At 37.9% G+C, this 24,680-nt stretch overlaps 1 protein-coding gene across 1 annotated transcript in view; it reads left to right on the top strand.

Moving 5' to 3' along the window:
- SLC2A13 (solute carrier family 2 member 13) overlaps positions 1-24,680 on the top strand; it is a 150,140-nt gene that overhangs the window by 95,774 nt on the left and 29,686 nt on the right. The window contains exons 5-6 of the mRNA XM_064656298.1: positions 9,516-9,679; positions 14,479-14,599. Coding sequence (XP_064512368.1) covers positions 9,516-9,679; positions 14,479-14,599 — 285 coding nt within the window. The remainder of the gene's footprint in view (positions 1-9,515; positions 9,680-14,478; positions 14,600-24,680) is intronic.

Here is a 24,680-nt window from a genome sequence, read left to right as displayed (position 1 = left end):
TTGGTGATATCACTGCAAGAAGTGTTTTGGATCTGCCATGATTTTTTCCCTATTCTGATGGAACAGATGGGACAAAAGACAACAAAAAAAGACTGTGATAGAAGCAGACACTGCTGAATTAACATTCACACTGCACTCATTTAGGTTTGCTGTGCAATTACTTTTGTTTTCTAAGGAAGGAGAATATACATGTCTGTTGAGATCTAACCTATGTGCAGTGTATGTCTGAAATATATTACGAGGGTAATATTTGATTATATGAATATTAAAACCTGAGATTGGATTTAGAAATCTCAATTAAAGCACCACAAGTGAGTGGCATGGATTTGAAAGATGCTGAACACCTGCCATTTCTTAGGATTTGGTGCCAGAAAAAAATCTAAAAATATGAATTCCTGAATGCAGATTTAGAATGGTCAGTTGAAGTTGTCCACCTATGATATTTGTTGCCAAAACTAGTACTCCAAAAAAGGATCTCATCTGCCACCACAAATAATGAGCTCAGATGGTATCACTCCAGAATTACCCTTTTGGGTTTGTTTTTTAAACAGTCCTGAAATGACTTTTGATAATAAGGGTACATCTGTGCACTTGAGCCCAGGGAAGACTTTTGTGCCAGCTATTTCTCAGAGCAATTTTTTTTCCTACATGGGACATATGCTTAAAATTGTTACTGGTAAGGGCTTTGTGCCCGGTAGTGACTGCAGCTACCGTGTGCTCATAGGCACATAATGCATGCTCTTGTTCCTCATTGCTCATCATGGAGTTTTCCCGGAATGACTGTGGGATTGGTGCCAGTAGCTTTTTTAATTATTTTTTGTGTGTTTCTGGTGCTGTAAAAAGCTAATTAAGAATGAGAAGAAAGTTTATATTTAATGCAACATTGTTAAAGAAGGCTTCCACCATTGATTCCAACATCATTGTGTGGATGTGTGAGGGTTGTCACAGTGACTTTAAGAGCTCCTCCCTAACAACAAAGCGATGCTAGAGGCTGCTGTGGCACAGCAGGGGCTGTGTTGTTCTGTATGTGGGTGCTTCCATCCTGCACCATTTGCCAGGGCCTTTCTCAACCTCACTTACCTTGCAGATGAGTTTTTCCTCACTGAGTCATTAACTGTTGGCTTTCTCATTTCTACTGTCCTTTGTCCAACCCCATGTCCCCAGCAACAGAGTCTGCTGTTGATTACATCTTCTTCCATTTCTTTTCTTTTCATTGCTGTCTCCCTTGACAGTTGGTCATCTCAGTAGCCTTCCATGTAGTTTAGTTTTGTCTTTTGTGTATGTTCTTGGCTTTCCAGAAGTGTGACCTGTTCTTTGATGCTTTCTCTTCTTGAGGGACTGGGATATTGTGCTCAAGTATTTGAAACCTGATCCAAAGAAACCCAAATCTGTTAAGACCGTAGAGGAGTTTCTGTTGGTTTTGAGCTGTCTTGCTGCTCCATTCTTAAGAGCAATGTTGTCTCTGGCCACTTGATTTTGATAATTATGACACTGGGAAAAATAGGAGGGGAGTTGAGGGGCAGTTGCAGACTGGGTTGAAAGGGACCTTACAGATCATCTCATTCCACCCCTCTGCCATTCACAGGGATACCTTCCAGTAGACCAGGTTGCTCAAAGCCCCATCCAACCTGGCCTTGGATACTGCTGGGGATGGAGCAGCCACAGCTTCTCTGGGCAACCTGTTCCAGTGACTTAGCATGCTCACAGGAAAGAATTTCATCCTAATATCTGGTCTACTTTTTTCATGACCTTTCAAGATCGCATTACTCCAAGCTTGCTAACTTCTGGCTCTTGCAGTAAGACTGTTGTGTATATATTCCTCTCGTTTGCCCCTGGCCTTGATTTAAACACATAGGCTAGCTTGATTTTTTTTTTTTTTAATGCTACATACATTTTGCAAGTCTGTTGATTTTAATGAGGACTGATTTCATTTTTTAGGATCCCAGACACATTATGGCAGGCACTAGAATACCCAGGAATATTAAACATAATTTAAATTAAACTGAGATTGTCAGAATAAATGAATAATTGAACAAGGTATGTTTTGTGAAACACCTGGGGGATTTTCTTTTCCTGCTTTTATATGTATTAATTTGCAGACAGCACTTATCTGCAGTGGGACTCTGGAGTGTCATTATTCTGCTGCAGGTCGTACTGGTGGATAACTGCAAATAGTCATCAGTCTTCCTCCTCTTCCCAAAAGCCTCAGTGGTCTTTACTTATAAAATAGAGATGGTGGTGATTTTCTTTCATAAACGTTTTGTTGAAGAGTTAGGCACTTATAGATTGAGCAGAGACACTGAAGACAAGGTGAAAAAGTTGACATTACTTGTGGTTTTTTTGCAGTGCAAAACATACAGGTCTTACAGACTCCAACCTGTTTGTTCTGTTCTGGAAACTGCATCTCTGTTTTGGGAAGAGGATGATAAAGACTTTGTTCCTTCCAGTTCTTTCATTAAATTTCCAGCTCTGCCTTACACTCTTCAGTTTAACTCTCCACACTTTGTTGCAGACATATAGAAGTTTGGTATTATTTTTCTGCCTGATTTTTCTTTTCTTCTAATTATTGGATCTAACACTTCTTTGTATTTTACCATTTTTCTATTATGAATAAGAACACAATTTCCCTCCCCCATAGTTTCAGGTCAGACCTCTGAAGGACCCACATAAACAGGTGAAATGACTGAACATGAAAAGCACTTCGGCTCTTGGCAAAGGTGTATCCAGTGCAGAGCAAATAAGTAAAGAAAAGAAGAATAGGAGTTTTTCTCTAGTCTCACAGCAGACACTGCAACAGTATTTTCAAATGAGCCAAAAGATGTGTGACAGTAACCCATTAACTTAGGGAAGTGAATTCCTTTGTGTATCTTGATGATCTTAATCCTTTTAAGGTATTTTTAATCTCTGACAAGCTGATGCACTTACTTTGCTTAATAACTATACAGTTTAGTCTGTTTGGACACTAAAAAAAAATCTTAACATAATTATGTGATAATTCTTAAATCCTTTTCATGTACCTTGCACATGGTTAACATGCTGAATCAGAGAACCCATTGGAGATATATATATATATATCTGTCAAAGAGTATTACATGCTGACTGTTTTTATTATCACAATATACTAGTTGTGATATGTGTCATTCATGATGTCATTTCACTCTGTGCTGAAAGCATTTATAACACAATCCATCATTACTGCTAAATGGGGAATTTAGAGGCATAATTACAGTAGGTAAGTGTAGAGTGGCAGTCCCTTAGGTTGCCTCCCAGGCACTGATTTTGAAAAATCCATTATAGATTTTGAGATGATACAGCAGTGTTTTCCTTGGAGAGCTCCTCAGGACTTCAAAAGTAAAAGTACAGGAAAGAATATTCAACTGTTGATCTTAAATTGGAGTCCTATAAAACATCAGAGTCTGCTATGAATTGGCAGGCTTCAGTAAGATTTCAGGATCTACTCCTTAGATATTTTGCCTTCTTAACCTGAAAGTAAAGGTATGTGTGCCCAAACAGACCTGTCTTATATCTGAAGTTGAGTTGCTTTAGGAACTAATGAGCAGGAAGAGTCTTATTGACATCCAGTGGATAGAGGACAAAAGAATTTTTGTTTGTACATTGTCATACAGGTACATCTAGTCTCTGCTGTGAGAGGTGCAGCCGATGTGCACAAACAGCAGCATCTTATAATTCATTGAAATTATTGTTAAAATCTCTTGGAACATAACAGTAAATATGACAAAGTGTCCTCTGCTGCCCTGCTGAAGCAATTCATCAGGTAGAGTAAAACAAGATGAATTGTGTTTAACAGAATGATATTTGCCACAAAGTTTGTGTGTGTTTATGTCTGTCACTATATGGGCTTTCAGAAGGTGGCTGAGGTTGTTCAATAGTCCCTTATATGCGTAGATAATGGAGCATGGAGTTATTTATTTAAATATACTTTTTCTGTGTGTGTGTAAATATCATTGGTCACATTCTCTGTGATTTTAAATGCAGAAGATGGAATCAGGCTTTTTGTGATTTGTGAAACATAATAGCTATTACAATTTTAGAGAACAACAGAGTGTCCTGCCAGAGGGACTGACACTGAAACAGTTCTGTGCAGAGGAGAACCTTGAGACAAGGTAATAAAGTTGGTTTGTGTGCTGCCAGTCTGCAGTATGGCACAAGTGTAGATCATGAGATAAGTTTTCAAAATATGAATTAAAGGAAGGTGGTATATGTGCCAAAGGGGAAAGAATCATGTCATACTATTTTAAACAAGATGCTGCATTATTTTTAAAAGTTAGCGAATAGACAGCTAAAAAGTTACAATCAAGTTGGATCAGAGTAGAGACTGTGGGGATGGCACAAGACCTGACAGAACTAGTTTGGCTGGAAAGGTTTGCCCCATCTGTCACTATATGGGCTTTCAGAGGGTGGCTGAGGTAGTTTGATTCTCCCTTTTTCAAGTTAACAGGTGGTGTTTTAAGATTTTAATTTTTTAAGGAATCTAAAGACTCTAAACTGACTAATATGATAGTCCTGGGACTGATGCTAAATCATAGTGATTAAATGGATTTTTACAGCTTTTGTGATTAACTTCTCTAATGTCAAAGGTAAGATTTGTTCTTATCCTTGCTGTGACTTTCCATTTTCATTATCCATAGGTAATGGAGATTCAGCATCCACAAAGTTTTTTTCCAGAAAAAGCAATTCCCTTTGAAAAGTAGGTCTATGCTTAGGTATTTCATAATATCAGTGATACAGTTAATATTACTATTTTGTATTATGGCAGTTCAGAAAAGAGGTGATCAAATTTGTGTTTCATAGAATCACAGACTGGTTAAGGTTGGAAGGGACCTCTAAAGGTCATCTGGGCCAATCTAGCTGCTTAAACAGTGGGATTAAAAAACAAGGTAAGAGATTAAGCAGACATGATTAGAGATGTAGGCAGGGAAACAGCAGAGTTTCAATAAATGTCCAGGTCTCCAGACTGACATCCATGGTTCCTCTGAATGCAACTTCCTCAGTGGAAACTGCAGAGCGTAACTCTTCCTTCTGACTGTTGTGTGTAGAACTTGAAGCTGGGAAGTTGAACCACATGATCCAACACTGATTATATGATCCGAGGTCGCTACATTGCTCCGCAGTCTTTATTTCAAACAAGTCTAACCAAGGGATATTTTTACTTTGCTGTTTCTACTGTACCTTCCACTGTGCCTGCTTCCCTTCCCTGGGCTTCATGCAGTGCTTAGCAGCACCATAGCATCCCTCCTGTCAGAGAGCCTCCACACCTGGAGCATCTGCTGTCTTTGGCTCCTTCCAGATATATCAACTTCTTCCTATTTTGTTTTCATTTCCAGTACTTTGGCATCTAATTTCCCATATGCTGCTCTTGCTTTCTCCTGCTGTTTCTGTGGGTTCATCTGCACAGATGAGTTGCCAGAGTTTAATGCATCAGTGAAGCCGTGGTAATTCTGCAGGACCTTAGTGATGAAAGTGTCAATTTAAACTTTCTTGATTAAATCTCTTTCTTAACATTGGTGTGGATGTGTGGGACAGGCAGAAGCAAGCTTGCTCTGTCTGCAAGCCTCCTTTGCTCTAGGTGTTCTCAAGCTTGTATAGTCCATCTTTCAGTAAACTGCAGTTACTCAATGTGCCTGGCCTCTTTCCAGCAGTGGTGATACCAGTGGGAGTTCCCTGGCTTGTGTTTCTTGTTTCTTCAGTGCCTCTGAGTTTTCAGAAATGCCAGACACAGTATGATTGTTGAGTTCAAGCTGCAAGCTAAAGACTATGGTGTGTACATCTGCAGATTAAAAACATTTAGTAACAACAGTACTATTACACAAATTAATTTTCAGTTCTCTGTAAAGGCAGCCTTAGATTTATTCATTAATTTCACAAGAATTACAAAGTCTGTTCAAAAAGGCTGACATCCTTAGAAACTTTGGTGGAGAGTGGACTTGGTATGACAGATGGGCTGGAGCAGCCCCTTGTGAAAAATGGGCACTCAAAACTCTGATAGCACCTTACTGACGGGCTTTTTTTTTTTTTTTTGACTGAGAGCTACATAGCCTGGCATGATGGGCTACTTCTCTGTTGCTGAAGGAGGTAACCTGGGAACCTGATGCATCCAGAATTGTCTGTAACACCTGCTTGAAGGGGGGGAATTATCCTATTCTTTTAACACTGGATATTGTTGCAAAAAAACCCCAACACCTCACTCTAAAAGAGAAGAGGGGGGGAAAGTGTTTTCAAGTGCTTAATTTCCTTCATTAACTGTGCATTTTCAGTATATAATCAAAAGATTAGGATGAGGATTCTTAAATTTGTGGAAATGTCTCCAGGTTTTTTTTTAGTGTATACCAACTCTTGATAGAACAACTTCATATTTTTTACATCTCAGAAACAAACAGTATTAAAGATTTTCTGTATATATATATACCCAACTGTGGTGGGTTGACCTTGACTGGACACCAGGTGCCCACCCAGCCACTCTATCGCTCTATCACTCCCCTTCCCAGCCAGACAGGGGAGAGAGTAAGATGGAAAACAACTCATGGATTGGGATAAGGCAGTTTATTAAAGCAGGAGCAAAGCGGAGGCTTGTGCGCGTAAAAGCGAAGCAAAGGATAGCAGGGTTTATTTTCTACTTCCCATGAGCAGTGATGGTCGGCCACTCCCGAGAAGCAGGGCTTCAGCATGTGTTCCTCAGCAGGCAGCCACTGGAGACAATGAATGCCTGCCTTCCCACTCCTTTCCTTAGCTTTTATATCTGAGCTGATGTCACATGGCATGGAACATCCCTTTGGTCAGTTTGGGTCAGCTTTGGCCTACTTGGGTCCCCTCCCAGGATCTTGCCCTCAGTTGAGGAAGGAATGTTACAGCACAGACACTGTACTGCCCTGCTCAGCAGTAGCCAAAACACCGGTATGTCATCAATGCCCTTCTGGCTACCGATGCAAAGCACAGCACTGTGAGGGCTACTGTGGGGAAATGAACTCAGCTCAGCCAGACCCAATACACCAACACACTTAATTTGTGTGGCTTTATAATTGCCTGTATTTATTTGCTTTCCAAGATACAGTACTTGCTTAAAAATTCCGAGGATACACAGGTGCTTTTGTAATTTTTGTTATGTTTTAGAAAATAAGCTAGGACTGCACAACTTTGTCACTGAAATTGCAGTTCCCTGCAGGACCTGCAGTATTCACTGTGCTTGTATAATATCACAACCTAACTTTTTTCTACCACATAGGTTTTTTACCTTGTCAGGAGGAACTTAAAAAGACTGATGTCTGGTTATTTAAATATACAGATAGGGCTACACAGGTTGGTATAAAAGATGGGAATACTAAAATAAGTAAACATAAGCAAATTGATTTAGTAGTTATCATAATCTATGCAAGTGCCCTTTTAAATTTTTGAAGTTAGGTTGCTATGCCGTGAACATCATTGCCCAGCACTCAAGCTTTGGTAGCTTGGCATTTGGATTTGCAGAATTTCTCTGCTTTGTTTTCCACGGAAACTAAACCACATTGTTTATTTATGGATAAACAATAAGCTTCCAGTTGAGGATATATAACCTGTGAGTGCAATGAGCAACCAGAAGGAATATTGCTGGCAGACAACAGACAATTGTTGTATGGATTAGGCAGTAGACATGCTTTTATGTGATTCTTTATTCTTTGCTTTTTTTGACTGTATAGATAGTACATTATACATTGCTACTGACAACTGGCAATTTCTGACTTCCCTGTAGAATTGGATTTTGAGAAGATTTGGATGTGCGGAGTTAAACATGGCTTCCCGAAGCCTTGTCTGGTGGAAGTAAATGGGAGTTTCATAGTACGTGTCAGCAGGCCAGGACTTGACATTTATTGTTATTTTCCTACCCTTAAGAAGAAAAAGGAAGGTGTATTGGGAGATCAGAGACAGAATCATTTTGGTTGCTAAAACGGGCCGGCATGATGTAAGTTTTGACAGGCAGTTAGCAGTTTAATTTAGAGCACCTTAAGAAGTGAGGACACATTAATGTTGGCATTTTGATGTCTGTCCTTCATGAATCTTCCTCTCTTCAGGAATACTGCAAGATCCCTTGTTAGGATCTCAGAGTATGCATCTGAGATGAGCCTAGATGAGGTGTTGCAGTCAAACCTGCGTGGACACAGACACGGGGTCCTCCATCTGAACAGTTTCACTGTGGAGGTCCTCTCCTGCTGCACCACAAGTTGTTTGCATAGGCATGGCCTCAAATAGTTGTACTAGGGAAGAGGAGCTGAGGAAGGGAGCTGGGAGGCTCCAAATGCCTTGTCTTAGCCAACAGGCGAGAGGGTAACATCCAGCCATAGGCACTGTCATTTATGGCTGGTAGTGTCTTAAATGGCATCTGAGCATATTGTACATCAAGGATTATTGATTTGAAATAAAAATCGGATTATGTTTACAATAAAAAAATGAGAACCACTACAATTTCTGAGGCTGGCACACCTGGGCATTAAGACAACAAGGGGACATTAAAGCAAGCTGCAATTTGACCAAAAAAGAAAAAAGTGAGCTTTGACATTTTTGATGGTTATTACTGTGTGATAGCCTGTTGGCTGTGAAGTGTTTGAGGGCTTGAATATTCAGTATTTCAGTCAGCATAAATTAATAGAACAAGATGAAACGTGCTTCTACAGCATGAACAAAAGTACTCATGTGTTTTCTTGAGGGTTTATTTAGCTCTCCCTGAGAACATGGGCATAGTATCTGTGTTCATTTGATCTCTGTGAAAAATGGTAGAAGGCTTCATTTCTCCTCCCTTTTCATTTTCTTCAGTTGAATTTTTTATGAGTTATTGTTTATGTGGGAGGATTGATTCCTTTTAGAGAGAAGTAGAACATTCTGTCAAATTCTCCTGTTGGATGCAGATTCATATCCCTGCAATGTGGTGCTAAGGAACTTCAGAGCAATCACATTCTGGTTAGACAAAAGTAATACCACAGAGAGGGTTTTGTGAGCTTCAGTGGCACTGAAATAAAACTACAAAACCTAAAATCAGGAGGTTGCAAGTGTCACTTGCAACATGTTGGATGCCATAGATTAATTCCGTATGACCTTTAACGGGAGTGAAAATCTATTTGATTTTGAGCTCTCTTTCCCTAGACAGTACACTGAGTGCTAAAATCCTATGTATTGGCATAAAAATAGATAGAGCACAAAAAAGTGGCTGAATTTGAAAGCCAGATTAATTTAAATTAAAAATGCAAACCCCATTTCTAGCAGAGTATGACTGACCATTGAAAATACAAACAACCAAGAGAATAGCAGTTCATCTGTTGATGTCCACCGGTCAAAACTTCAGTCAGGTGTGAGTTATGCCTTGGTTATGCCTGATTTCCCAGGATAATTGGATGTCAGTCTGCAGCTGCATTATGCAGGAGGTCACACTTGATGTTTGTTATGATCTTTTTCAATTTAAAATCAGAAACTATAACATGAGCCAAATTGAAATAAATGGTGTTCGTATTTGTCTCTCCCTCCCCTCATAGGTACTACAGTGCTACCATTCTGCAGATGTCAGGAGTGGAAGATGACAGGCTTGCAATCTGGCTGGCTGCACTGACAGCATTTATAAACTTCATTTTTACTCTTGTGGGAGTCTGGCTTGTTGAAAGAATGGGTCGCCGGAAACTTACACTTGGTAGCTTAACAGGTGAGTGTTTCATTAGTGTTTAGTATCTTCCTTATAATTATTAATGAAAGGAAAATAAAATTTCAAGTGCAATTTTTTTCAAAGCAGTCCTCTTTAAAATTACAGTGTTGTTGCCATCTTCTCCCTGAAATCATTCAGCCTTTCAAGACTAGTAGTATAGTACCACAGTTAAAGGCTAATTTAAAAATGACAGCATGTTATTTTTTCAGGTGAGTTTCTCCTTCAAGCCATGTTTAACAATGCTTTTATTTAGCTTTAACTTTTTTTCCAATTTAAGGAATCAAATGCTTGGAACTTCACAGCTGGTTATTTTTTAAATCTCCTATGTAATTCCTGGCTGATAAACTGGAATTCAGAACCATCTCATGAAGAAGTACCAGGGAAAGCATATTGCATAACCATTGCAGCACTTCTTAAAAAACAATGCAGTTTTTGCATAGTTACCTCAGATACAATGCAGTAAATACCTTACATACATTAGTGTTATTTTAATTCATCTCCTGTATGAGATACTAAAGAGCAGAATTCTGGATTTGTACATTTTATCCAAATATTCAAACACCGTAACTCGTCACAACAGTCTTCTCTTGGAAGCAGGAAAATGCAGAGCAAGCACCCACCCTGTGTTTAGTATGTCCTGCCATTAACCTGCTAATTCCCTGTTTATTCCTGCATCATGGGCTCATTCTGGCTGAAGTGATCTGTGACTGATGCCTGCCTCTGGCTGAATGTCTGGAAGGTTCAGACATTTCCAAGAACATGGTTTCGAAAAGAGAAACAGTTCCGTCTCCTCTTGAAATAATGTTCAGAAGTGTTTGGCTGGGAAGGTATAATGTCTCCATATTTTGTTCTGTTGTTGCTGTCAAGGATCCAAACTTCTAGTTAGTGCAACACAGCAGAGTGGGACCAGCTGCCATGTGCAGTTCCCAGCTCCCAGTTGAGTTAATCTACACTGGAGTATTTGAATGTGTTTATATAGGCAGAACAATGACAACCCAGTGACATGTCTGGGTACACAGATATGTTTGGTACACAATTACTCAAATCTTTAAATTAAAACATGCAGTTTGGAGGCAGTTTGGTGTTCCAAGTTGCAATAAATGTGTATTTGCTTGGTTATAATTTTGATTTGGAGTCAAGAAACCTGAAGTATTTTTCACAATCCAAGTTCAGAAATGACGTCATGACAGAGGAGATTGTAAAAGCACATTACTCAGGTCTTAAAAGATATCAACAAAAATCTCAAATTGATACTTTTATCACAGTCTGCATGCAGATCTATTAAAATACCTCTCCCCCATAAGTTCTTTGATTCCTCCAGCCAGTCTGTTTTCTTGTCTTTCTGTGAAGCAGATTTCTCCAGGCCCTGCACTGACGCTTCTGGTGCTTGGGTGCCACCTCTCCTTTGCACTCTGTTGGAACAGAGTATTTATTTATTTGTTGATTTGGCCCTAATAATCTCAAATGTCAAGCTAGCCCCTCAGAAGTTTATCTGGCCTCAGCTGTAAAGCTGTTATTCCCACATGGACTTTTCATATGATCAGAGCTCTTTGCTTTTTGGCTCTGTTTAACATATTCAAAGGCTGTACATGTGAAATGTAGATATAAATGTCTCTTACAAAGCATATTAGTCATGGAACAGAGTAGGATATAGAAATAAGACATAGAATTAACAATGCCTTAAAAGATTATTTGCTAATGATGTGTGGACACAAAGTAATTGTTTTGTAAAAATGGTCTTTCTTTTGTGGTCAGTTGCTGGCGCTCAGTCTGCAGCATCACTGGAGCCGTGCTGCATTGCTTCCTGTGGTTTTTATCATGCGGCCCCTCCTTAAGGAAAGTACAAATAATGACAATAATGAAAGCATATGTCATCTCTCTGTACCATTTAGAATTTTTTTATTCAACAGTTGAAACTTTGATTTAGGTCGTGGTGGATATGATCTGTTTTCCTTAACAAGAGCGCTGTGTAATAGAAAGATAATTACTAAATCTGCTGATGGATTTGTTTTCCATGTTGAGTTTTCTCAAGAGGTAAACATATTTTTTACTGCTCTGCTTTGCATTTCCAAGGACATTAACTTTCACACTGAGTTATTACTGGCAGCTTGTCTGGTCTTTGGGGAAGCTGGGTATGCCCCAGTCTCTCATTGCACAAAACGAAAACAAAACTACTATTTTTGCCTACTGCTGCACAGCTGTGGGGTTTTGTTTTATCGATAAAGGTTAATTTATTAGATGTTTATTAGAGGAAAACCTGCAAGAATAACCAGAGAGAGATAGTAACATTAATATTTTGATTAAAAGCCGATATACTGTAATTTCATTTTGTAAACTCATGTGCTTTTCCTGCTTTCTGAAAACTTTGAGAAAGAGCTATTTTACATTTCATTTAATGTGTCTTTATAATTTTCAAAATATTAGAAACTTTTGAAAAATTGAGCCCTTCATATACTGTTAAGAAAATTATAGTAAACTGCCACTAAAAAAAAAAATGACCTTTTTCTTTCTCTTTACTACAGTTACTGATTCATCTTAGTTTCACATTCATTTTATAACTTGTTATCATTTCTTTATCTTTCTTCTTTTTCTTCAGTTAACTTCTTTCTTCAAAGCTGTTAATTGGGAAACATGCAGGAATTTTGACAAGTGTGTTATCCATTTTATTTGTGGTTTTCTTTTTCCCCTTCAGAATTTGTCAATTTGAAAGCAGGGTGGTACTTGGGCATTGGACAATTTGTGTCTTTTTAAAACAGGGAGGATCTAAAATATCTTCAGGATATTTCTGGGTTTTTTTCCCATCTCAGCTAATGATGTGCTATAATTGTTTGGTTTTGTTCATCATAGCACAACTTCCCACAGAATGAAAACATATTAAACTTCATTTGCCCAGGTTTACATATTGCGTACTTTTCCAAAGAAATAAGACATTTACAGAGGTTCTGGAAGTGAATGTTAGTGTATTTGGTTAACTTGAAAGACAGACAAGGCATATTTAAAATGAATATGAGTAAGATTGTAAGCCCTGTCTAAAGATATTTTCTGTCTGGTTTATGGCATTTTGAAAGTACAGTAAATCTAGTGTAATATCCAACCTGCCCAGAATACTGGTATTATTAGCATACCTACCGACCATAGCAGTACAAAGCCAAATATGGAATAAATTGAAATATCTTAACGGAGAGTAGGTGCTTTTTCCACACGCAGTTTGTGATTGAGTTTAATGTCCTAGTTGCCTCGGTTCAGGTAAATGTGTCATTCAGCCTTCTGCACTTCATGCACATTCCTTCCTGTTAGCCATAACTGCTGCACAGGCACATTCATGGATAATTATATTACACGTCTTTGTACTTAAGATATTATTTATCTCTCGGGAAAAGGTTTCCACATACTTGGTAGTTTGCCAGCTGGGAAAATCTCGCTTTTCTCTTTAAAAAAACATTCAAACCCACCCAAAAAACTGCCAATACGTCCATTCTGTTCTCCGCCCAGCAAAAATAGTTTGAACTTCAAAATAAAGACCAGATAACGCATAATTTCTCAAAGATTACCAGACTGACATGTTGAGGGTTTTAGTGTAATGGCATCTCTAAAGGTTCACACAGATGCGTTACTGAGAAAATTACTTACATGCTTTTAACATACAGAGCAAAGAGATGATGAGAAGTATTTGGAATTTAATACAATGTCTTTCATTCGCCCTTAGTCATTAAGCTGTATCACTGCACACTTGTAAATGTGTGCTACCTTCCTGCTGGGATGTGCTTCCGTGGTCCGTGAGTCTGGTTTTATGCAGTAAGAATAACGTTATCGCGTGATCAGTCACTAACTCACAAGTAATGTTATTACTCATTTTCTACTGCTATTACTAGATCAGGCCATACATGTTGTATATGACCTCTCAAATAAAATATGCCACATAAATAGTGAGCATTCAAATAGGTATACAGGGTATTTTGTACAACGTAGATCTCAATGCATCGTTGAGTAGCAGGATGTAAAGGTTTTATTAGGTCTGAGTTTGAAGCACTTGCAGTAGTATCATGAGTAGTGAGGTATGTCAGTTTTCATTAAAATGATGCAGTATATTGTGTGTGTGTGACAAATAAGGTAGGAAAACTGTGAGTTGTGTTGTAGCAATGGCCTGTTGCACAAAATACAAACCTCTTTTGTCATCTTCCTCTCCTCATTTTGCCCAGCTCTTGCACAAGGAATTTGCTGGGGGAGACAGGAGCAAACAGATGGAAAGAGAGTTTTTCCTAGCAGATGTTATGTGTGCTCTTTGAAACAAGATCAGAAATTGATGTTGGACTTTTTGATGGTGTTTTTATTAAATGTCAAATTTCTCTCGTTTCACAAAGGGAAGTAGAGTCAACAAAAAAGCTGATGCTATTTTCTTTTTTACAGAAAAGTCTGCAAGTCTGGGTGTGGGAGTGGGAAGAAGTGTGGTGATTTCAAAGTCGCTGTTAAATTTTACCTTTACAGTAATGTTTTAAACACCAAAAATAATATTATCTGTTCATTCATGCAGTTGTCAATTCCACATATTACAGAAGTGTCAACCTATTAATTTAATATCTGGACATTAAACTCGATGCACTCGACTTTAACATTTAACCTAATTCAAGATGTGGATGTAGCAAAGGGTATTTTCTTAGGTTCTCATCACAACTCCTTAGCAAATGCTGTGTGCATAGTGATGGAGTGCCTTGCTTTTCCAAGCAGAGTTCAGTTCAATAGAGAATTATATCATGTGCTCTAGAGAAAAGTATCACATTGTTCTTTATCTGTATTTTTAGGTACTGCTGTAGCACTCATTATCCTAGCTTCGGGATTTTTGCTATCAGCTCAGGTCTCGCCAAGAATCACACTTAATCCACCAGATCCTTCACATCAAAACTCTACCTGCACAAAATACAGGTGAGATTTCATGATCATTCATCCAATCTTCTTGAAGATTGTTTCCATTTAATTGAGTTTTACAACTTAGTGGAGTAATAGACAGTTATTCACAAAGCCTGGCACAAGGAACTAAACTAAATAGCTAAAGGTTAAATCCTAACTTCCCTCTGTAGAGAAGATTAGACCCTGATTAAATTCTCTGAATAATCCTTTGGAGTTTCTTGGACTAAATAAAATGGTTAAGTGGCAAATTCCACATTTACCTCCTCTGACATATCACACTTGCTACAAGTCATAGTGTACACAAAGTCAGGAATATTTCACAAGGAATTTGTAAAAATACTTGCTGTTATTCATCTGCTTGTACCTTTGTCATGCATAACAGCTGTAAACTCTTGCCTGTGGTTTTCCTGAGCAGAAAAAAAAAATCTTCAGTTAATTACATACCAATTAATAATTAAAATAAGTGTGATGCTTTTGACCTATTTTTCTATAGTAGGTAGAAGATGCACTTGCATATGCAATCATAGTTTCAAGTAACATTACTTCTGGGGATTTAGGAATGTGTAATATTCTGTATTTTGTGAGTTTTAATCACATGTGAGTGCTCTTTTGTTCAGTTAGCTGGCAGACTAGAAGTTTCCCTATTCAGAGAAGACTGGTTCAATGGCTGAAGAAATTCTTATTTATGTTCAAAATCTGTTTTACAAGTGTTTGTAATAGAAATAAATGCCAAGAAAGGAGAGCTACACTTCTAGTTTCCTAGCAGTATTGGCTGGTTCATGGCTTTTCTTATGCTAGAGCAATGTCTTAGATGAAAGATTCTAAGGATCTGGGGAGGGGATGGAAGGTATTCATTGAGTATGAATAGATACTAATAACTGCAACATGAGATACTACCAGATATAAGGATTTCTACATGCAAAAACCTGTATTTTTACTTGGTTTTTACTGTGGAGCTATACAGCAGTATTTTGCAATTTTTGAGATGGGCATGTCTACAAATGGTGAGTAGTCTGGTTAAAAGATGTAAAGGAGGAAGAGCTACCAAATGTTCTCCTTTTGCAATAATATTTCCTTTAAGAAGAATGTGAGAAGGATTTGCCTAGGACTTTAGTTAACTGTGTGGAAGGGAAATTTTTTTAATTGTTTTAGTCATGAGAAAGTAGATGGTATTTTCACCATTCCACTTGGGTTAGAAGTTCAGCATAACATGCATGGTCTTGGAAGGAAGAGATGGAGTCTGCAAACCAAAGGAAAGCTAAAGGGTGGGTTTTATGCTGTGTGGCTCACCTCTCCCTCCTTTTTGGCCCTGGATGTATTCCCTATGGCAATTATGGAGTTGAATCAAAGAGATTCTCAAACCAGAGGATTTGGAAGTAAAAGTCTACTCTGAATAATGCCAGTGTTCCATATTTTCTTTGCTACTCCAAGAACAATACTGTATAGATAGCCTCCACCTAGGGCAGCAAGTGTTACTGCAGAGATAGTTACAAACAGGATATCCAGTCAAAGTAAAAGGAAGTAACTTATTGGCAGTGGTCTCTTGCTGTTTAACCTATATTTTAGCTTACACCACTGTAACTGTTGGTATCTCAGATTGCTTAGCATTGTCTCTTGCAAGCCTTCAAGAGGTCTCAGAAAGTTTGGGAAAAGCAAAAGTCAGCAGGACTTCAGAAGATGGACAAGTAATGCCATCTCACTGTAACTGCTTTTGAATATGTGTGCCTACACAAATGCAGCTCACAGTCTTCTTCATCTAATGGTGACACAGTGCTTCTCTGAGGTGAGCTATCCTTAGAGTATAAACCTATTTGCAGCCCGGGCATTTCAGAGTGTGGAGGTGTTTCCTAAATATAATTTGCATTTGTCTTTGCCAAAATGTATTTATAAGTTATGGAAACTTCAGTTATTTTGCTGACAGAAGTTTCACTGACACTGTTCAGAGTAAAAATGTTTTTATGTTTGCAAATCCGTTGTGTTTGAGTAAATGGGAGTGTCCATTAAGAAACCCTTGGAGCTACTACAAACAGTATGTTTGCTTGTTGTTCCTTCAGATCCATATTCCTCCGCACAGATTAATTCCTGCTGCTAGAATAACAATGAAGATAGAACAGACTAGCAAATAAAGAGCATAGTCATTGTCCTAATTCAAAAAAGCACCTAGGGCTTGAACACTGTGTTCTGAAAGAGCTGTGCCATGCAAACAGAGTAACAAGATACTTGTACATGTTTACAGAAAACAAACCAGTAACATATGCTGTGAATATCAAACAAAATATTTTCATTTAGTGTAGGGATGTACAATATCATAGTCAAACAGACAAAAAATAATCCATAAATCTGTGAAACAAAATTTGAATCACAGAAATAATGCAAATTCAGCAGGACACTCTGAATACTGAAATCTGTTTTGCCTTCTCACAGGTGGAAGTGGGTGTGTATCTCACTGAGGAGGGGCAAAGTGAATGCTCTCTCTGTGCCATCCTTAAATCAAACTTCATTTTCACACTCAGCTGTGTAAGGTTGTGTAGATAATTTGCAGTGTGGTCACCTGCTTTATTTGATCTTAATCTCCTCAACAGCCATGATCTGTTACATATCATCAAGGCCACAGAGAAGCTCAGAGGTAAATTTAAGAATACAAACCAACGCCATCCCAAAATTTATCACCTTAGAAATGAAAAGATGAACTAGCCATTCCTATTCTGACTACCAAAACTCTATGAACATGTTCCTGTTTTTACTGGGAACTTGCCTGGTTCTGGAAGGGGGTTGAGGTTGGGACATTAGGACATTAGTTACCCTCCTACCTTTTCCCAGTCTTTAAAGAATCAGTGGTGTGACTGTTTGGGAAATTGAGCCATTTCTGTAAAATGACTGTTGTCCTGCTGCCTTATATTCTTAGTCCTTTTGTCTCCTTTTATTCATGTGTCCATCTCTCTCACTGCACTTCTTGACACTTGGTCAGCTCTAGAAGGCATAATGTGAACTTGCTCTGCTTAAGCAAAATTTTTCTTCTCAGTTATTATATGAAAATGGTAAATATTGTGTTAAGCTTAGGTTAACACTCATATCTTAAGGAAATAATACCTGTGCACAAGAAGTTTCTCAGGATCCTTCCTGAACAGATTGTCTTCAGGCTGATTAGAATAATACGGGCGGTGCCAGCTGTGCTGGGCACACAAGGACTCTGCTGTTCATCTTTGAATTAGTCACCCTCACATGGTTAATGTTCCTAAGCTTGTTGTACAAATACACACCACCGAGATGGAGGCACCAATATTTAGTACTCTAACACAGCCATTTTATAAGATAGCTAATGGACAGAAATATGTATTTTCTTTATGAATGTAGCAAAAGTATATAATTGTGATCAGTCCTGAAAAACTCAGCTAACCTAGTAACTGAAGCTGGTTTTATTGTATTTAATAGCCTTAGGATACATATAGTAAGTATATTAGCTATTGTGCTTTATTTTATTGACATAACTCATTGACGGTGTGATTTATCAGCAAACTAAGTGTTGGTACTCTGCATAATGTCACTGTATCATGGAACCAGTATCTTTTAAAGTGTGATTCTCATTTTCTGTTTCTAATACCAAAATGCTTGAGCTACTGGTCTTTCTGACAACTGAGAATTGCAATAATAAATATAGTAATGTGGTTTGGCTATTAAGGTAAAAAAATTATGAATATGCAAAGAGATAAAAATGTTTGAGAATACTTTTACCAGCTCTTATGAAGTGTAATTAAAATTCTGATAGTTTGTGTTGTAGAACTCTGAAGTGACCTCAACATGGTCTTGGAATATATTAAGTAAATAATATAAGGTTATATTGCTTGGCAATAATTTTCTTTTTGCTGGCATGTTGCTCCTATCAATCAAAACTTGTAATTTAATTTTAAATTATAAAGAATAGGAAGGAGTATGTCGGTCCATGTAGTAAGCATCTTTAATGGGAGTGAGGAAAAAGTCCTCTCTTCAATTTAAACACAAAGATCTAAAAAGTGACTTACATGAACTATAATATCTATGAGTGCAATGCCATCCCTGTAACTTGTTAACATTTCCACATACTTTGACTCAAACTCTGCAGTATCTGTCCAAAAGTCCCTATATTTTTTTTGTTGAATTTAATACCTTGGCTGTTTGGATTCATCAGTTGCCCCTTACTGTGTCCGATTGAGTAGACATGTCCTGACCAGTGATACTCAGCTCACGTATCTTGGGCATTTTCTTTCATTTGGAGCTGGAGGAAGAGACATTGTCTGGTTTTAAACAGGAGAATACAAGCACAGAAGCAAGGAAGTTTGTTGTTGTTTTGTAAGGAGCTGGAAAGCAACTGCATTGCATGCTAAGGGAGGCAGAAGACTATGTGCATAACCAATCTTGAGAGCAAAGATTAAATCTGAGGGCATGCTAGGTAGAATGAAAGATCCACCTGGCCTAGGATCATGTTTCCACTGTGGCAAACAGCAGGCTGGAAAGAGTAGAAAGCAGGGGACAGTCAAAGTGACATTCCTTCCAGCCTGCAGTGATTTTCTGCTTATGTTCTCTCTGGGAGGGATTTGCTAATCCTCCGTAGATACTGCAAGATCCTGCCATCCCTACATTGAGCCTTTCCTGAAATGATTTTTATTGTTCCTGCAGTTCTATGAGTAAAACCTTATTCAGGAATATGAATATTTGCATCGTACAGAGCAGGAGCAGTGTGTTCAGCAAGCCCATGACACTGGGATTTACTCTCTGGAGAAGACAGGACATGAACAAAATGTCCTGCATAAGTATCTCAAGTTGGAAGGGACCCTTAAGGATCATCAGGTCCAACTTATATGTTGTGGATGTATCAGATTTTCACATATAAATCCTTCTTCACATACTTGGGCTGCTTGTGCAGCGTGTGCTCAGTGTGAATGATGAATCCAAAAGAAGTGGAAAGAGTCTGTCCCAGAAAACGTCTGTATTTGGGGACATTTTGATACTCTTGAGTGGCTGTTCATGCTACTCACATAGTAGAATATTATGCAATCAGGTGTTACATTCTGTCAAAGAGCTACACAGTCCACAATATATTATCAGGTTTGGTTTGCATTTCTGTAACCGGACTATAGGAACATACTGATACATTTTGTATTGGATAACAGAACATAGAAGGCGAAGTTGAAAGTTCTTTAAAATGTGGCAAAAATCAAAATCAATTAAATGTTTTGAAATGAATAATTCAGAAATTGAGATTCATCTTGAAAAAGACAAAATAGTGTGACAACAAAAGAAATGGCACTTGCAGAGCAAGGACAGTGGACAGAGGTCTTTTTAGTGCTGAATCACTCAACAAAAAGTGGCAAAGTACAACTTGCAGCTCACATTATGAGACTGCTGAGAATTGTAGGAAAGTCATTACTTAAAATGTTATTTTGCAAATTTAAAGCACAAAATGTAATGACAAACCAAACATAAGCAGTGGGGGAAAAGCAATTGTGAACCTTTTATTGTCATCTGGAGGGTCACTTTGGCAGGTCAGAGATTTTATTCAGTATTTTTAGAGACTGTACTGGAGGCTTGTAAACTACACCGTTAGGAAGAAAGAAAATAGTAATTTTGGTATCAAGAAAAATGTGCACATCTAGTCAATTAATAATTCATCCCCACACTGTAAGATCTCTGTGAAAGAGGATGGTACTGTGAACTTTGTGATCAACCTGTAACCTAAGGAACAGTTAATCAGGCAGGCTGCTCCGGAGCAGAGTATTCTGAAAGCTGCTGATGCTCAGGCTGACAAGAAATTGCTATTGAGGGACCTCAAAGTTAGTGCTGTCTGCCTTTCTAGATGTCAGTTATTCCTGTTTGGTCAGATAAAGAGAACATGTTGACTGTGTTGGCAGAATCAGAGGGAGGAATGGCAGATTTGGGGATATATATTCTAATAGTCCATCAGCTTCTCAGTAAACATGCTGTGACGATGAAACAGGAACCCAGAAATCCCATTTCATGGCAGTTCCTCATAAACTGAAAGGTCAAACTGCTGAGACTTTTGTTCTGTTGAGTTCATGCCACACTGATATGCAAAGAAGCTGGGTGTCTTTGAACTTCTGGAGCCTCACATTCCTGGTTGTTGTTATTCTGCTACACAGACTGAAGCATCTGAAGTCTAGACACTTGCCTTCATGTTGGGTTGCCTAGGAGCCCAGCTGGTAAGCAGGGAAGGAAACAAGGACGTTATAAAACCTTTCTGCTGTAATGCTGCCTGGTTTCATCAAAATCAAATAATCTCTCTCAGGTAATTCAATATTGAATTGTCAGTCTGGTAGAGAACCATCCTGCCTGGGAATTTTCAACTGGCTCTTCACAGGTGAACCTGTTTTCAAGACACTGGCTCATAAACTTAGCACAAATATAAATATTTCATGATAAAGTAAAGGAAACATATCTCCCGTTTATAATTGGATGCAAATTTCCTTTCCTGCCTAGACATCCTGGAATATTCTTGTATAGAGCTTTCGAGACCATAACTGATCTGTGGTGTAGATTTGAAGAATTATCAGTATTTTTGTAGATTTATCCTCTGACATATATTTGGATATATATGGGTAGGGTCGATAAGAAGGTACATTTGAGGACAGAAAGGAGCTCTGTAGTAAGTTTTATGTTGTGCATTTCTTTTCCTGATATATTCTATGTCCTATATTATTTACTTTACTATGAGAAGGTATGTCAGAATATGTGCTCAATTTCAAATTGTTTAAATAGTTTTGTTTAGCAAACAGCAATGGGACTGGCGTGAATAAGGACATAAGCCTGAAACTACTGTATATTTTATTTCTAGAATAAACAGCCTCAGCACAAGATGTCTTTGGTTGTTTTTTTATTGCTTCTTTGAAAAAAAGTCTTCTTTGCTTATTTCATGCTGTGTCTTCTGTGATCATTAGACTTTATTAACTGACACAGATTTCCTTACTGTGTTATGAAACAGTTGTAATGTATATATTTTGGGATTTGGGAAGAAAAAACATTGGTCTTCATCTTATCAAAGACAACATAAAATTTTGTGTCAGTGATAAAACAGTGCACAGAAGAATGTTAAATGTTTTGAACAGCCTACCCTAAGTCTGCTGGAAGTTAGATTTGAAAGGGCTTTAAGTCTTGTATATTGAATTTCTGTGTTTCCTTTGACATAAATTGGTCTTGTCTCTAAAACCTAAAGTCAAAGCCTGATTGTATGAACTCATTGTATAGTTAATGATGAGAAATCCTAAAGTAAAGGCTTGTAAATAGTTATTTAACTGTTCAATCTGAAAGACAAGCTTTGGAAAAGCTGTAAAAAATAATAATTTTAAATTATTTAAATTCTTATGAGAAACTGTAACCTCTGACATTTGGCATGACATGAAATCCAGCATCCCTTATTATGTCGAATGCCAAAAGGAAGACCAGTTAGATTTTTGATGTTAAAGGTCCTTTCTGACCTAAATTATTCTATGATATCAAATAAAACCAGAGGATCAGCTGAAGTAACAGCCATATAGACACTGGAATCAATAATCAAATCTCTTCATTTTTTTTCTGGATGGGAGGGAGAAATAAATAAGATATCTTCTGCTTCCTACTTGTCCGATTACTGATGCCTAGCGCCAGATGAGGTTACGTGGCATTATCCATAGAGTGAGCCCAGCAGGACAGAACAGACAGAGCACAGCTCAGCTCTGTGCTTCATCTCTGCATTGATTCTGTTGAGGACGCTGAGGAAAACGCTGAGGTATCCAGTCCCCATCCTGTCCTCTGCTGGCAGCACCATAAAGATGACAATCATTGCTGTGTCTCATTGTCAGTCTCTGCATTCCTGTGTCTTGCTGATGTTCTGGCTGGTTTCTGGTATTTGGCTGCTTAATGTAAAACCTAAAAAGAATAAATCTAGAGAAACCTTGAATCCTGAAATATTCTGAAGAGAGTTATTGCCTAAAGGCCACTTTAATCTGTTAAATTCTGCACATGGCGTTCACACTGAATATAATTTGCATACAGTTGACTTAAAAATCCACTTCTTCACTTGATAGCATGTAGTATTTGGAAACGACTGCTTTCTATGCCAGGGTGCCATGCTGGATGTGCTGGCACCCTGCTTTTTATAAATTCAGGTTGTTAACAGGTACTTTGATAACATCATTTGAGTAAATGATATTCTACATTTGAAAATCATATATCAAGATCCTGTTTGATATCATGAGATTCTTATCACTATGTGAAAATATTATAGTTTTATACTTTTTTTTTAGTATTGTTATTGCATACTTGAATACATTTGTGATTTATAAAAATGTTTTTATTCATCTGCTGTCTTCTGTTCCTGTCAACTCTTGGTTACTGCCCATTGCTGTACTAATACTGATGTAACAAAAGTCTCACTAAGTCTTGCTACTGTAATATGGGTATTGTCCTTCCCTTTGAAAATTGATAATTGCAAAATTACAATTTTCTCATTTATCTTTGCAAGAGAAGAAATGTTTACTACAGTTAGATAATATGATTGACTTTTATCTGAAAGTTTTGTTTCATCTCCATTGTAAAAATATTTTCTGAAGTTAGTATCTCAGTTAAGAGCTGACATAATGCAGCTTTTCTAATTAAAAAAAAAAAAAAGCTGTTCAAACTTGAATTTGACATGTCAATTAAGCAAGAGGAAGGTATATTTAAAATAGATATATATTCTAAATGTAGACAACATGGAAATTCTGCTGTAATTTCATAATTTAGAAAGAACACAATAGCAAAGAGCACAAGTTTCTGAAACTTGGAGAAGTAGGAAAATACAAACGAATACGCTTTTTTAACATAGTCCCAGCCCTCTCTTTTTGCCATCTACCATATGAATTGACCTTCTTGTAATTCTTTTAGAAACATCATAGTAAGAAGAATTTGAATGACTAGATTTTAAGCATGTACTTTCAGACTTTTTAAATCCATATAATCTGCTTTACTGTTTTAGTTTCTTGAGAGTTTGTTATGCAGTTACTTTTACTTTATCTCATAATGGTATAGTAGATTAGGCAGATTATTTCTTCATTCACAAAGTCATTGTTGTGATAAAGATACACACTCTGAAAAGATTATTTCCTTGATTTTGTTATTACAGGAGTATATGTTGAAGCTATTTTGGTCGCTGTAATTATACATTTCCAGATGTTACATTTAAATTTTAATTTTCAGATTTCTACACTTATCCTATGTTTTACAGTTGCTCATTCTCCTATTTTTTAACTCCTAAAGTTCTGCTTTAGAATATATCAGGGGCTTTACAGATGAAAATGTGTGTCTGAATCTGAGATGGCTTCCAAGGAAGATAAATGCCTGCATAGTTTAATCACAGGAGCAATGAGTGAGTGTTTGCAAGACCTGGTGAAACTTGTGCTAGAAACTTTCAGATAACTTGGACTGTGTGGAGAGCTTTGGAATGCTGTTGTAGCTCACACAGCTACATCCCACTCAGTTTGATCTCAGGGACAGGTTTCAGACTGACACCTAAGGGAAATATCTGTAGAGCCCTTGGTGTCCAGGCTCCCAGTAGAGGCAATGGTGATGTGGTCAGTGCAACCAGTGGTATCTAGAGAACAGTTTTGCTTCTAGTCACTTGAACAGTTTACAAGACTGCATTGAGGAAACTTTGCCTAAATGTTGGCATCTCATGCTTTTTGAGACTCCCAAGGAAATCAGAGACATCTGTATAGAGCTGGCAAGTGCAATGCACAGAAATTATCTGCAAGAGCACTGTACACTCTGCAGTGACAAATAAAGGGCAGTTGGGATATTTTTGGGCACCAGATGCCTGTATGTAAATTGGCTCCATTGACATATTGACTCCTTCCACCAAATGTTACAGGAACTCGGATGCTGAGTTTCCACATGGACACACATGGTATTGTGATCTCAGACTGACTCTCATATCTGTACATGCCCAAATTCTAGTTTGGTTTTTAGGTATCATGTATGATAGGACAAGGGGGAATGGCTTCAAATTGAAGCAGCGCAGGTTTAGATTAGACATTAGGAAGACATTCATTACTGTGAGGGTAGTGAGTCCCTGGAGCAGGTTGCCCAGAGA

Source organism: Pseudopipra pipra, chromosome 5 (genome assembly GCF_036250125.1).
Source record: "Pseudopipra pipra isolate bDixPip1 chromosome 5, bDixPip1.hap1, whole genome shotgun sequence".
Lineage (NCBI taxonomy): Eukaryota > Metazoa > Chordata > Aves > Passeriformes > Pipridae > Pseudopipra > Pseudopipra pipra.
The sequence above is the reverse complement of the archived record's forward strand: the minus strand, read 5'-3'. Positions and strand labels throughout refer to the sequence as shown.